At 32.5% G+C, this 15,339-nt stretch overlaps 1 protein-coding gene across 4 annotated transcripts in view; it reads right to left on the bottom strand.

Moving 5' to 3' along the window:
* The window catches only part of BRINP3 (BMP/retinoic acid inducible neural specific 3), a 378,132-nt gene that overhangs the window by 341,701 nt on the left and 21,092 nt on the right, over positions 1-15,339 (bottom strand). For all 4 annotated transcript variants that reach the window (XM_003264480.4, XM_030818732.1, XM_030818731.1 and 1 more), the window contains one exon: positions 13,502-13,787. In XM_003264480.4, coding sequence (XP_003264528.1) covers positions 13,502-13,737 — 236 coding nt within the window. In that variant the 5' untranslated portion in view covers positions 13,738-13,787. The remainder of the gene's footprint in view (positions 1-13,501; positions 13,788-15,339) is intronic.

Genomic DNA, 15,339 nt, shown 5'->3' with positions numbered 1-15,339 from the left:
CTTATTTTCTCCTTAGATGGGACTGCTAAGCTAATAGAGCAAGAAGATCAGTCAGTATTCTGTAAAATACTTGAATGTTATGGCAACATTTAATTTGGTCAAATATAATACCCTAATAGAGAAGCTAGAAAAAACAAACCTAGAAATTCATACAGATCCACAGTGCTGTATCTGAAGCCCCTGAAGTCAAATGTGCTTCAGAGTTCAGAGTTTTCCATATTTTAGAGGGAGATGAGGAACATACAGTGTATGTTATGTAATATTTTCAATGGAATGTAAGACAGTAACATATAATCAAGTACATCAGCATCCTTGCAATAAAAGGTGAATATCTGCATTCAATACAAAAATAAAAACTGTCTCTCACATCTGTCCAAATCAGGGAAGGTTTCAAAGCAAAATGTGCTAAAAGAAATGGTTCAGTTTCAAAGCTTTGGAATTTAGCAATTTCCATAAAGGGCTTTGAACCTGTACAAAAAGTTGAAATTTATCTAGTTATTGGAGGGTTTCTCATTATTTAATTGAGGATACATTTTTTATTATTATTCTGCTAAGATATTTGTCAGTGATACAAATGAATACATAGGAGCTATTCCTTTCAAATGTGCATATTTGGAATAAACCAGTATGTTTGAGTATAATTTTCAAGAAAAGAAAATTCTTGACAGATTTCTCAAATGGGTCAAGTTTTTTTTATTATTTTTAATGAGATATGGACACACGCAATGCTCTCAAGAGTAGGAGAATCTAGTTCTACCTAATAGTACTTCAATAAAAGAGAATAGTAATGTGAAGTCTGAGTGTTATCATTGGATTAAACATTGAAGAGATAGAATTGGGATAGGATTAGAAAGTACACCCCGGAATGTACTTTGTTCCCAGTAATTTGAAACATTTAAAGAATGGTTAGATGATCACTTGACAGTTATGCCATAAATGGGAATTAGATAGCATGAGTTAAACATCATTACTTTGAGTAGATAAATTTTAATGTCATTTTCAATCTTTAGAATCTTTTGTTTGATTTGGGGAAAAAAAACCCTAAATCCTGAAACGATCACTGCAAAAAAAGATTATAGTCTGTTGCTTTTTTAATTGATAAACATGGAAATGTATTCCAATGACTGTTAAACTTACTGTTGTATTTTAAAAATTTACTTTCATATAATGGTTAAGTTTTGAAAGATTACATTTCGTGAGAAAATACTTTATGAATTTTAATCAGGTATGTTTATTTAAATCTAATTTTCTATTCTGTTTTGGGAAATAGTTGTGTGTGTGTGTCTTTAAGATAAGTCCGTCAGCAAATAAGGCCACAGCAAAACAGAGATTTTGCTAATTTTTTAAGCCTTTGTTAATTTCTGGCTGACAAGAGAGGTAGTTTAATTAGTTAGCTACTAATATCTGTTTAAATGAGCTGCCAGGGAACTGTCTATCACAATAAGGATATGCAAAACCCAGGCCATTCTCTTTGACTCTTTTCAACTATTTCAAAAGAGAAGAGAATAGGTAGATTCCACCTACGTGTAAACGAAGGGAGAATACTCAAAAAGTAATCACACACAGGTAAATACTTAACATACTTTGGACACAAAATAAGAAAATCGGATTTAAATAAAACAAGTAAGGTACTTACGTGTGTGTGTGTGTGTGTATTTTCTTCAAATGTGTGTGGTTACTTTGTATTTTCTTCATGCGTGTGTGTGTGTGTGTGTGTGTGTGTGTGTGTGTATAATTTTGGGTTTGAGGTATAGGTGCCTTAACAATAAACTAGTGAAATACTTTCAAATGTTGTGGAAGCCTCTGTAACTTTTTTTTTTTTTTGGAGACGTAGTTTCGCTTTTGTTGCCCAAGGCTGGAGGGCATTGGCACAATCTCAGCTGGCTGCAAACTCTGCCTCCTGGGTTCAAGTGATTCTCCTGCCTCGGCCTCCCAAATAGCTGGGACTATGGGCGTGCGCCACTGCACCCAGCTACGTTTTGTATTTTTAGCAGAGATGGGGTTTCACTATATAGGCCAGAATGATCTCAAACTCCTGACCTCACTCGGCCTCCCTAAGTGCTAGCATTACGGGCGTGAGCCGCTGCGCCTGGCCAGCCTTCTGTAACTTGACTAAAAGAAAATATTCAGTCTCTACTAAAAATATAAAAAATTAGCCGGGCATGGTGGTGGGTGCCTGCAGTCCCAGCTACTCCAGAGGCTGAGGCAGGAGAATGGCGTGAACCCGGGAGGCGGAGCTTGCAGTGAGCCCAGATCGCGCCACTGCACTCCAGCCTGGGTGACAGAGCGAGATTCCGTCTCAAACAAAAAGAAAAGAAAAGAAAATATTCAAAGAACTCTGAGAATCTTTAAAAGGAACTGAAGAGTATAAAACATTCCCTTTCCCTAGTTTAAAGTATCTCCGCTACTGGCAAACAAAATGGACACTCTGGCAAACAGGGGTGTTCAAAGTTGAAACAGAAACAGGCAGCCATACCTGCATGAGGGAGCAATGGGTCACAGACTCTGCATTCCCGGAAAGATGTTATAAAAGTATCACAGGACCTCCCTTTCTGCATTTGGCTTGCCAAACCAATGTCTGTTTTCCTTGCCAAGATAAACTGACAGGTGAACCACCCCCACCACCAGCAGTTGGAAACATCTGACAGAGACTTCTAGTTTGGGGCTTGGAAACCAACCAATCAGAACTTACCTACCCTGGCCAATCAAGGCTCAACTTGTATCAATCAATCAGGACTCAGCTGCAATGACCAATCTGAATTAAGCAAGCTTCATTCTTTCTATGAACAGACCTGATTTAAAATAAAATGGCTTACTAATATATTTCCTAGGTTTGTTTATATAAAAATAGTATGCTATTTATTTATTTATTTTGATTTATTTATCTATTATTTTATTTATTTATTTTTTTGAGACAGAGTCTTGCTCTGTTGCCAGGCTGGAGTGCAGTGGCTCGAATTCAGCTCACTGAAACCTCCGTCTCCCAGGTTCAAGCAATTCTCCTGCCTCAGCCTCCTGAGTACCTGGGATTACAGGCGCGCACCAGTAAGCTCAGCTGATTTTTCTATTTGTAGTAGAGACGGGGTTTCACCATATTTGCCAGATTGGTCTCGAACTTCTGACCTCATGATCCCTATGCCTTGGCCTCCCAAAGTGCTAGGATTACAGGCGTGAGCCACTGCACCCGGCCAAAAATAGTAGGCTTTTTATATTGCCTTTGTTTACCGGGAAATTTGGAGAAATAAATGAATGGGATATTTAATAAGATACGTACGTCCTTTGTGTCATTTTTTTCAACCAACATTTTTTAACATCTTTATATTATCACATGTCACGTCAGTAAGAGAAGCAAGTTCATGAATAAATATTACTAGTTAATTGGTGTAAGACTATTTTAGAGGCTGAATTTTATTGGATAATTATTATATCCTAGGCAGATTATGGAACTCTAATTCCTATTGAAAATTATGGGGAAGTTAAAAAATTTACTTTGGGGAAATTAAAAAAATAGGCAGCGTAATTTCAAAAAGCCGAAAAACTTGCTACTTCTATAAAGATTGGCCTAATTATGGATATTGGATAAATTAAAATCTATTATAAACCATAAATACTCAGTACACATTTCAGCTTTAACTTTAAAAGTACAATTTTAAAATGAGGGTCTAATCTTTTACTTTCATTCACAGGTGCTTATTAAAATGAAAGAGATAATATTATAACTTAATCTTAGGACTAATTTATTTAAACTCGATTAAAACATATTGTCATTAGCACTGCTATTTTATTTTTATATAAAAGCAGAAAGGACATAATGAATGTAATTTTAGAATCTTTTGTAACTTAGAAACATCGTAATGCAAATCACTTTTTTCTCATTAAATTTCATTTAAATATGCTCGCGCATACACACACGCATGCGCTTACACACACACACACACACACACACACCCTCAAGAAAAATGTCAAGGAACCCTTCAAAGTGTTAAAACCCAGTTTTTTTCCTCTAATTTTCAAATTCACATTTTTGGGACGGTGCCCATTAAAAAAATACATATTAGCAATACAGAAGCTCCAGAAGAGTGAAAACAAAAGAGAACAAGCCTGAGAATTCTGGCAGTTTCACTTGGAAGAAGACCACAGAGATAATGAAAATGAAGAATTAGAGTGTTTGGCAAAATGGGATTAGTTAGAGAAAAATAATCAAATAAAGTATTTGTTTAAATGCCAAAACATCATAATTGTTGTTTTCTATTCTGTAAATAATTGTGTTAACTAGCAATCTTGTTTACTTTGTCATTATAATACTAACAAACATGAATACACTATTAAACTAAAAATTATTACTTATAAATTGTTTTAATTATTACAAAAGCACATCTTTTTAATTTATAATAACGATTATACACAATTCTCATTAAGAACTGGCTCTTCTGACAGTGGATTATAGTTTCTAAACTATTTATATTTCTATATTATTTCTGGCTGAAATTTTCCCAATGGCAACTGTATATTTCAGTTGTGAATTATAATTAAATAACAAAAATTAAAACGTATTGTATGGTTTAATCTCAAAATTAGAGACATAGCAATATTGTTGTTGAACACATGTATTCAAATTATTTTGGTTATTAATGTAGTTTGATGATTATTTAAAATCACTACCTAGAATACTCCTCTTAATTTATCATTGCACCAAGTGTGTTAACAGTTAGTGTAGTGATTTATAGTAAACCAACCAACTAGGGTAAAAAGCTTCTTTCTTACTATAGCTTCTTCAATATAACATACAAGAAATAGGAAAAAAATTAGATTGGTGGGGAAAAGATAAGTAATTACACAATATATGTTCCAATATACACAAAGAAAAGTATAAGCGTTTCTTTGATATTATTTATGAAGAAGTATTTGTAAGTGATTTTTGCAGATAAATGCAGATATAAGAATTAATCACAGTACATTTTTGTTTTAATGCTTTTAACCTATTTGTTCTGATGTTTCCATTTTGCTATTGATATCCAAAAAATTGAACTTTATAGCTCAAAGGATCTATAGAGATCTAGTGCAGCCTTAACTTTACAAATGAGGAGACTGAGGTCTGAGAAATTAAGTTATAAAACTGAGTGAATACAGTTGGTTTTTGTCAAAGACAGAAAAGAATACATGCCTCCTTGCTTATAGTCAAGAGGAAATATTTTCATTGGGATGAGCATTGGTCTTTAAATCCAGCATATCCAAATGCAAAGCCAGTGCCTTTGATGGGTGAACAACTGGCTTGCTCTAAGAAATTAAAGACAGAAAGATAAAAATAAAAAGAAAAAGTGTACAAAATTAAATAAATAAAACAGATGAAAAAGTTCTGTCTTCCATGTATCCATAATTTAAGTTAGAAGGTGATTTTAGTGCAATATCATACATGAAAGAGAAATTCAGGGACATGGGAGCAAACAAAAGTTCAGCGTGTTTTTGTTTTTATTTGTGAATATGTAAAATGGAAATTATTACAGCTGTTTATAGGAGTAAATAAGATAACATGAAAGCACCAATTACATAATGAAAATATAATATTTAATTTCAACCTCTTTTCCTTTTCTAGTATGGACTGATAGATAGATATAGACCAGACTATTACCCTATATATATATAGAGAGAGTGTAAAATAGCATATGTGTATATATATATACATAGTGTAATTTTTTAACCAACATTTTTGAATATCTTACATATATATTTGTGAATAGCTTATTATATACTAGAAATAAGATGTATAAATTTTTCTTTAATTTCTTAAATAAGAAATGATTCGAATCTCTTTCCCTTTTCTAGTGTGGAAAAGGGAAAGAGATTGGAGTTAAATACTGTTTGATATATATCTACACACACACCTTTTGCACTATATATATATGAAATATATATATATATGTACATACACACACACGTTTTGCAGTCTCTCTTTCTCCCTATAGCTCTCTCTCTCTATATATATATACGACATATAGATTTGATCCCCAAACACTTCTGATGTACGTTATAGTCTGTATTTCACATACAAAGATGTTTAATTATAACTATTTTAAAAATTAGTGCTAAGGCTCAAAGGAGAAACTATGTTTCATTATTTTAACTCTGTTTTTTAACTTTCGCTTAAATAACCCTGGTAAATCATAATTTAAGTGATTTTCAAATAAATTATAGCTCATCCTAATGTTTTTAATAACAGCTAATATTTTGCCTGATCATAAAATTTACACGTACTCATCACAAACAAGTGAAAAGGAAAACCTATAAAACTTTACACAAGAGACACCTCATTTAGGTGAAATACTTGTAGACTTTATAGTGTGCATTTGTATATATTAAAAAAGTAAGACCATCCTAAAATAATTAGAGCACTATTTTATGTTTTTAAATTTTTATGTGTTTTGTTTTACTTAAATTTGAAGGAATACGAAAGAATTTCCTATTGTATTGAATATCCTTTGAAAATAAAACAATATGTAGTACCATTAAAACTGAATTCTCAGTTTTCTGAGGAAAGATAATTGATTTCTTTAAATTTGTATTCTTAATATCTAGTTTTAAATTTGCATTCTTAAGATTTTTGAGAATTTTAAAAATAAGGATATATTTAATTTATTATGTTAAAATTTTTCTTTGTGGGTTAGAATAAAGTCAAATTGAGTATACATTGCATGACCGTATTTAAGATGCATATTACATATTTAGTGCACAAAATTCTATATATCAGTACAATTGCACCAAATTCTATATTTAAATAATCTTTTTTCTTATCACCCCTACACTTGGTGGGGGTGGGGGGTGTGTGTGGTCTATTTCATCCATAAAAATTAAAATAGCAGATTAAAGTTTCTTGTGACAATTATGTTTTTTTAGTTTCTCCTAGAAGGTCTATGTATAATTTACTATTCATTATATAGTGATATATGGCCTTAAAGAAAATTGATTATCTTTTTACTTTTTATGTTGGGTGTAACTTTGTCTTAGTTAACTTTTCTAAAAGTAGCATATTCAAAGAAATTTTTAAGTCTGATTATGATAATTATTTTTAGAGCTGGAAATATGTACACTTACTACATTTGCTATATTTTTGATTTTTCAAGTTTGATAAATTTTGCTATATTTTTAAAAATTTGCTTTATTTTAAAACTTTGCTATATTTTTGTTGTTTCAAGTTTGATAATTCTATCATTTTCATTTATTTTTAAACTTTTTATATGTTTGTCTTTATATGTAGCAGGAAATTTTCAAAATATACATGATGCTTTTTACATCCACAAATTGTTATTGTTAAGGTTGGCAATAATATTTTAAACGTAATTTTTCTGGTTGGAAATGGAAATATTAATAAATTTGAATTTCCACTCTCTGCTTAATTTTTCTAAGGTTTTACTCAAATTCAGATATCTAAGTATTTATTTATATCACGGGAGTTTATAAACCTAGGTCACTTAAACTTAATAGTTCTCTTTATTGTTAAATACTGTCTCTTCCAAGAATTATATTTTAACATTTCCTTGAAATTTTAAAATAATATTTACTATTTTTCATTAAACTCTGTGATAATTTTTAGTGTGAATTTCGTTTGCGCGGCTACATTTTATTTTATTTGCACTATTATCACATCCTCCAAACTCCTTTTTATTTTCACCCTATTTTTTTCTTGCCATATGGTCTTCTGTTTCTAGAGATACCACAATTTCCTACAATCTACTGAAGAGACCAGGCACTCATGTGTGCTTGTTTGTGTATGTGTATATCAGGGAGAGGGATCAAGAAGAGGTAATCTCTTCTACTGAATCTTTAAGATATTTATTTCTTTCCTTTAGCTATTTTGAAAAATGTGTTACCTTCTCCCTTCAGTAAAAGCATGGTCTCCCTACCGTTAACCTCATACTGTCACATAATGCAAGTCCAAAGCTGCTATTGTATTATAGCATGTATATATATGTATGTAATATGTATATTACTGTATTATTTTATTTGTTATGTGGAATAGAGAGGGCTCTATCAATATGTAGATTTTGCTGCAACAGGATGTGTTGATCAGTGCCTCCAAATCGTTCTTTGGCTTGCAGGAGACTGCACTAATATGAAGTGGTTTGGGCTTAACTATCAGTGTATAGCTGAGGCGGAATTTACTCTGACATTCGAAAGTCTAGGGGAAACAACATTAACTACATTAAAGGCTATTCCTCTCCCTGTTGGTAATTTACTTCTGAAAGTCCTTGTTCCTTGTCATAGATATGTAATCATTAATATTAGTACTCATATATTCCCTTCTAGAGTTACCAAATTTAGCAAATAAAAATACATGGCAAACAAATAAATTAAAATTTAAATAGACAAAATTATTTTCTGTTTCTTTATTTTTTGGTTTAATTGTATCTCAAATATTACATGGGCCATCCTTATTTGATATCCTCCTACAACATCATTCTTGCCACGTGCCAATTCCAAACATGGTGAGAGAGACGTCATTTTACTGTGACTACATCTCAAGGTAGGATCCTGTGGTAGAGAGGGAGCTGTGAAGTTCCTACTAGGATCCAACTCTGGGCTTCTGAGTAGTTAGCTGATGGTAATGACACAGCTTCCTTCTGTGTTTAGGGTAGGTGCCACCTTTGTTGAGGCATTTGGGTTGGCTCATCTGAAGTACTAAAATATGTTTTGCTAGTCTTATAAGAAGCTTATAACTACTTCAATGCCTCTCATATTCTGGCAGAAAGTTACATATTAACAATAATTTTCTGTGTTGTTATGAGTTTTCATTTTCCCTCCTGATAATTAATATAGTATTTTAATAGGAAGTTTGAAGTGATTTCTATCTGGATTGCTACTTTAAAGACATTTTAAACCAGAATCCTCATAATTTTTATTATAGAAAATTGTACATTCTTAAAAACAACTCTTTATCAATAAATACTTGTCCAATTCTTATTCCCGATGAAAAATACTTGTATTTTAATTCTTAATAACTTGTATTTAAATGGATTCTTATGTATCCCAATATTATGAAGTTTTTTTCCTCTGTTTTCTTCTAGAATCTTAATATTTTTGCCTTTCCTATTGAGATCCCTATTCCATATAAAATAGGTTTATATATATGTTATGAAGAAAGGATTAAATTTCTGCTTTTCTCATATGGATACCCATATAAAGAAACATTTATTCAAAAGTTCACTCTTTCCCACACACGATTTCATTATAATCCTGTCACATATGAAGTGACCATATAGTGTGGTTTAACTTTTTTTAGACCATCTTGTCTTTCCTTAGTCATTTTTTAAATATAATTTTTTTCAAGGAACATGACTAAAAAGACCAGTAAGGCACAACATTCATCTCAATTGTCTCCTGTTCTCAAATTTGGAGCATTATTTGAGTGCTCTGAAGAAACATACCAAGTTGTGATAATATGACATGTCTGTATAATATTTTGAAAAATTTTAAGAAAATCAACATCATTTTCCCAATAATTCACTTACTCATGTGGTTAACCAAAGCATGGTAGAAGTTAGGGAAAGAAAAAAAAAACATTTTTGTTTTAAGTCATCATATCTGAAGATTTATCTATGTGAAATGTTTATTTTATGATAATGAAAATTGCCAACCTATGACCTTAGAACTCGTGTCAGTGGTTCAAGATAACTGCATCTAAGTTTGAGCCACTATAATACATTTTGGACATAATTAAGAAAATTTAAATATGAGCTAAACATTAGATGATAGTAGAAAATAATTATGAATTTTTTTATCTACAATAATGGTGATGTTATGTAGGAGGATGTCCTTATACTCAGGAGATGCAAGGCGAAATATTTTAAGGTGAAATCTGTAAGCTACTTTCAAATAGTAGAAAGATAGACACAAATAAACACACAACAAAATACCAAAAGAGAATTGAAACAAATTTGGAAAAATGTTAATAATTGTTTTGTCTAGGTTGTGAGTATATTGGCCTTTATTGTACTATTCTTTGAACTTTTCCAAAACTTAAAAAAAATTAATAATAAAAAGTTGAAAAAGTTGCACAAAAAAAAAAAAGTTTGAGCCACTAAAAATGAGTCCCTTGTCTAGAGATCCTCTAATGTATTAAAAGAATAAAGATTTCCATGGCCTGGAGAAGATTATACATATCCTGACAGGCTTACAGCCTGAGGGATAGTGTTTCTAGAATACAACTGCAAACACAAGGCTCCAGCTTACTAAGGCACCAAGTGTCCCCCTGTTCTATGCGGCACAGTAGACAAAATTTCTCCAGGAATAGCTCACTTACTGAAACTAAAAACACTTTTAGAAATGCCTTTGTTTTTAAATGAGGCAATTTTTTCAAAACGCCTTATTATTTTATTCGGGAACCAATCTGAGGATATTGGGGAAAATAGTTGGAAATCTAACTTTTAATGTTTGTCCAAGTAACAAGTTATGTGTTACCATTCTCATTCTAAATCTTCCAACTCAGTGACCAATCCACAAATTAATCATCTTTTAAGTCTTAGTGTAGTTTCAGATACAAATTCTGTAAATAAGTTTAAATATACACAAGTTTAAAAACATAAATGTAAGTTCTATTAGTTGACAAAAACACACTTTTTCAAACATGACGACAATTTTTAAAAATCTTAGCCCTAGCTATAATTTTCACAATTTTTGTTCGTTGTGTCCTTGCCGTTCTATATTTGGAGTGAAAATAAAAATACGTTGCTGGAGAAGAGGATGAAATGAAGAAAGACAAGTGAAAATAGATTTGGCCTAATTATTTTAACAGGTTTGATATGCTTTACATTTGTAACTAATGGCTTTCAGAAACAATGTCAATGCAATATTCCCCTAGAATGTGTTGATGATAGTAATAATAAGCACTAGTAGAACTGGGCTGATCGCTTTAGGAAATTACAATCTTTAAAATGACAAATCAAATACTTAAATATGGAAAACATTAATTTTCCATCTATGTGTTTTAAGTACTCACAAATTCTATATTTTTAATGCAAACATTAATGAAAGATGAACTCTCTAAAATTATTTTTGAAGACAAATATTAAAGACAAAACTCGCTTTACTAAAACTAAAGGAACCCTAATGAATAAATTATATTGCTCATTTCATAGCAACTATCAATAACCATGGCATCATTTGCAATGCTTAAATGATTTTATAAGAAGTTATAACCTAGCTCCATTGTTTATAAATGGATTTAATATCTTTACATGTTTATTCAAGCCACAAAGGTAAAGACATAGGAAGGATAAGTAGCACAGGGCTAATGAAGGTCTTCAGGAAGTGAGTTGCATAAAAACCAAACAGAATATATGCGCCTTGCAAACAAACCTCAAAGCACTTTTGTTCATTACCTTTAACATCTGTGATCCAAATAATGCCTCTTTCATTCAACCCAGCACCTCTAAAAACATGTCAAGCTGGCCGCACACGGTGGCTCACGCCTGTAATCCCAGCACTTTGGGAGGACGCGGAGGGCGGATCACTTGAAGTCAGAAGTTCAAAACCAGCCTCACCAACATGAAATCCTGTCTCTACTAACAATACAAAAATTAGCTGGGCGCAGTGGCTGGCGCCTATTAATCTAAGCTACTTGGGAGCCTGAGGCAGGAGAATCGCTTAAACCCAGGAGGCGGAAGTTGCAGTGTGTCAAGATCAAGATCGTGCCACTGCACTCCAGCCTGGGTGACAGAACAAGACTCCGTCCCAAAAAAACAAAAACAAAAACATGTCAAGCCATGTTTGCAACTCACAGCTGATTGACTGATAAGCTAAACCACAACAATCACACATAAGACAGCACCTTAGACCTCCAGATACAGATGCCAATAAATCACAGAGACATGCTCTGGCATCAGTTTGACTGATAGAGTGTTAAAAATCCTCTTGCAGAGTGCTAAAATCTAACACATTCTTACAATCCTAAAATCAGGTAGCTTCACTCAATCTGTGAAGAAAAACTGGCTAAATCAATAAACACACATAAAAATAAATGAACCCAGAATCATAAAATGTTTACAATTTCTGCTGCATTTCAGAAAGAAAATCTTTAGTAGTATTCTTTTTTTTTTTTTTTGAGATGGAGTTTCGCTCTGTCGCCCAGGCTGGAGTGTAGTGGCGCTATCTCGGCTCACTGCAAGCTCCGCCTCCTGAGTTCACGCCTTCCTCCTGCCTCAGCCTCCCCAGTAGCTGGGACTACAGGTGCTCGCCACCACGCCCGGCTAACTTTTTTATGTTTAGTAGAGACGGGGTTTCACCATGTTGGAAAATGGTCTGCATCTCTTGACCTAGTGATCCGCACTTCTCTGCCTCCCAAAGTGCTGGGATTACAGGCGTGATCCACCGCGCCCTGCCTCGTCATTTCATTTATTTAAAAAATAGAGTAAATCTTTTCATTAGGCTTATGACAGTGTTATGACTGCATGGAATAAGGGATTTCTTATTTTTGAAAAGGCAAAGCAATAATTGCGTGATGCTTCATGGAACTTGCTCAGGACACTCAGTCTCTTCTGTAGATATACATTGCTGATAGGATTTATAAATTTCTCATAATGCTGTATAAATGACTACAGACAAACATGAAGCACAGTGCCCTCTGGTGCACATACAACATAAAATAAAATATTTATATAGGAGTATCTACATAGATACAGACACACAAAAATACACAACAAATGTGCTTCTTCATAAATGTTAAACCAATAATTAGGAATTGTGAAAGTCTATCACCAATAAACAAATTGAAGTGATAAAATGTTCTTCATGGCATAGATCAATAGAATCTAATCCATCAGGCAACCACTTGTACACTCTTCTACTTAATGGATTCATGGGACTTCAGGTGAACAGGAAACCTTTGTTGGATTTAATATATTACTCTTTTTGTGTAACTTATTTAGATTTTAAACACAGAACATTGATAAATGTTAAAGATCATATATTTTAATCCCATCCATTTCTTCGATCTTTGCTATCATGTCCTATTTATCTGCTACTTGTTTTTATTCCATTGCTGTTTCCTTTAGCTTCTGAACGTACAATTACCTTTCAGGTAAAAAAGGATGAGGTGACTCAACTTCTCAGTGACTAGTAGAAGATAACATTTCCATTTAGGCTGAAAAAGGTAACATAGCATTGTATAAGGTAGAAAGGAAAAGCAATTTTTAAAATTTCACTTTAAAATTTTGGCTATTTAAAATAAGAAACTCGGCTTCCAAGTACATTGCCATTTACTTTAAGGCAGTGTAGCATGCTTAAATTTGGGAGTGATAGACAAGTGGTCACCATTATCTGTTTTTATCATAATATATTAAGTCTATAAGAAATACTTTTGAATAGTAAGAAAACATTACTATGGTGCATGGTAAATAACAATCCTTCTGATAATAACTCTTTCCCATCTGAAACTTTCCCTTAGAGAAACTTATGTATACACAACCTTCAAGGATGATATTTCTGTAATTGCTTTCCCTTTGCTTCATACCTGTATATCTTGTATCTTGTGCTAAATCCCTGCCGGCTTCTGTCCACAAAATCTGTATATTCCTGTGAGCGATGGAAGGGTCCCTTATCAGAGAGGAGCCAGTCGAAGGGGCTTGTGGCATGCTGATCCGAAACAGCAGCAACCGCTAAAACCCAGCAATGAAGACTCAGTGCTATCCACTCCCATAGAGCCATCAGAGAGAACAATTCAGCACCAGCTCTGCTTCGCCATATCATGCTTCCACAGGGGATTTAGAGCCTTCATTCTCTTAGCTTTCCCTCAACACCTAGACAAAATACACAGGCAATTAGTTAACTCCTAGAAGATTCCTTTCTCTCAGTTAAGGTGTTGAGGTGGCTAATTTTAAAATTTTAATCTAATATTATGGTTTTAAATTAGTATTATCAGAAGTTAATAAAATACAAACCAAAATGATTTTTTTAGAGCTGTATATCTTTTGTTCTTTGTTCCTTTTTTATATTAATGGAAAATAAGACACTGAGTCATAACAGACTTTGTTATAACAATTTTATTCAGTGGATCATTAAAGCCTATTGAGCAAAAATCAGAAGTTGAATGTTTTATAAAGTTGGACTGATACAAATAAATAATTAATATGTTCAAATATTTCATAAATTGTGTTACAAATTTTAATACTAGATTTAATTTTATTGTATAGTTATTTTAGATAAATGCGTTAAATGAATCAAAGATATTCATGTAGTTATTTCCATAATCTACATAAACACGGAGTAAAACTGTGGATTTAAGAATACATAAATATATGTATGTATATGTGTGTCTACCTAGTATAGATATATATAGTTATAGAGACAGACATAGAGTGAGACAGAGAGATGATAGAAAGACAGATTGATAGATGAATAGATGTGTGTGTGGGAGAGTGGATGTGAGGAGTACTGTCTTTTCCCAGATTTCTTTTCATTATTCTGTTAGGAAAATCTGCATATCTGATTATTTAAACAGAATCATAATTACGTTATTTCTAGGGTCTTTAAAGATTTAAATGGGCATCTGTCTTATTCATAAGATAGTCATACCTCCAAAATTATACTCACATAAATTAAGTGAATGCACATAAATTAAGCTAATGTAGACTATTCATAGACTTTGAAACTGCATACATTGTAGTATAACCATTCAAAAAAAAGTAATAAGATGTATAATCCCAATATGGTACAGTGTAAGACACTTTATACAAAGCTGCTGATGCAATGTCTATATGCTACACCAGAAAATTCTAAAAATATTTGAATTCAGTTTTTCTTTCTATCCTCATCAACTTTTCAAACTGTATTATTCATAGCACATAGAACTACAGAGTGCAAAGATTCTGACTAATGAGAAAGGTTTACTTGTATGAGTTCTTACTCAGCAAACGTCTTTAGAAAAAAAATTAAGATATACAGTATTAAGTAAGATATATCAGCAATAGTAGCTACCATGTTTCTCTGGTATTTGAATAAGAACATTGGTGGTTTTAATTTGTTTTCCTAGCCATAACCACATTATTTATAATTTAATCCTAAACTATTTCTATATGAAAGATATAGAGAAATAATTTTGCAGCTCTGAAGTAGCTCAAAACAGTGATGCAATGAGTGAACTCTTAATATCACAATATCCTTAAAAGGACATTACTCACATACTATATGAGTTGCCTCAGTTATATGAGTTCCTCACTGAGGGGATTAAAGCATACCCTCTTTACAACATAGGAAGCCTTACAAATGAAGACATTTTTAAAATGATTTTCTATAAGTAGGAATATTATAATAGAAGAATTTTGGAATAGGAGCTTGGAGATTCCAGGCTTT

This window comes from Nomascus leucogenys, chromosome 9 (genome assembly GCF_006542625.1).
Source record: "Nomascus leucogenys isolate Asia chromosome 9, Asia_NLE_v1, whole genome shotgun sequence".
NCBI lineage: Eukaryota > Metazoa > Chordata > Mammalia > Primates > Hylobatidae > Nomascus > Nomascus leucogenys.
This window is presented reverse-complemented; position numbering and strand designations above follow the sequence as displayed.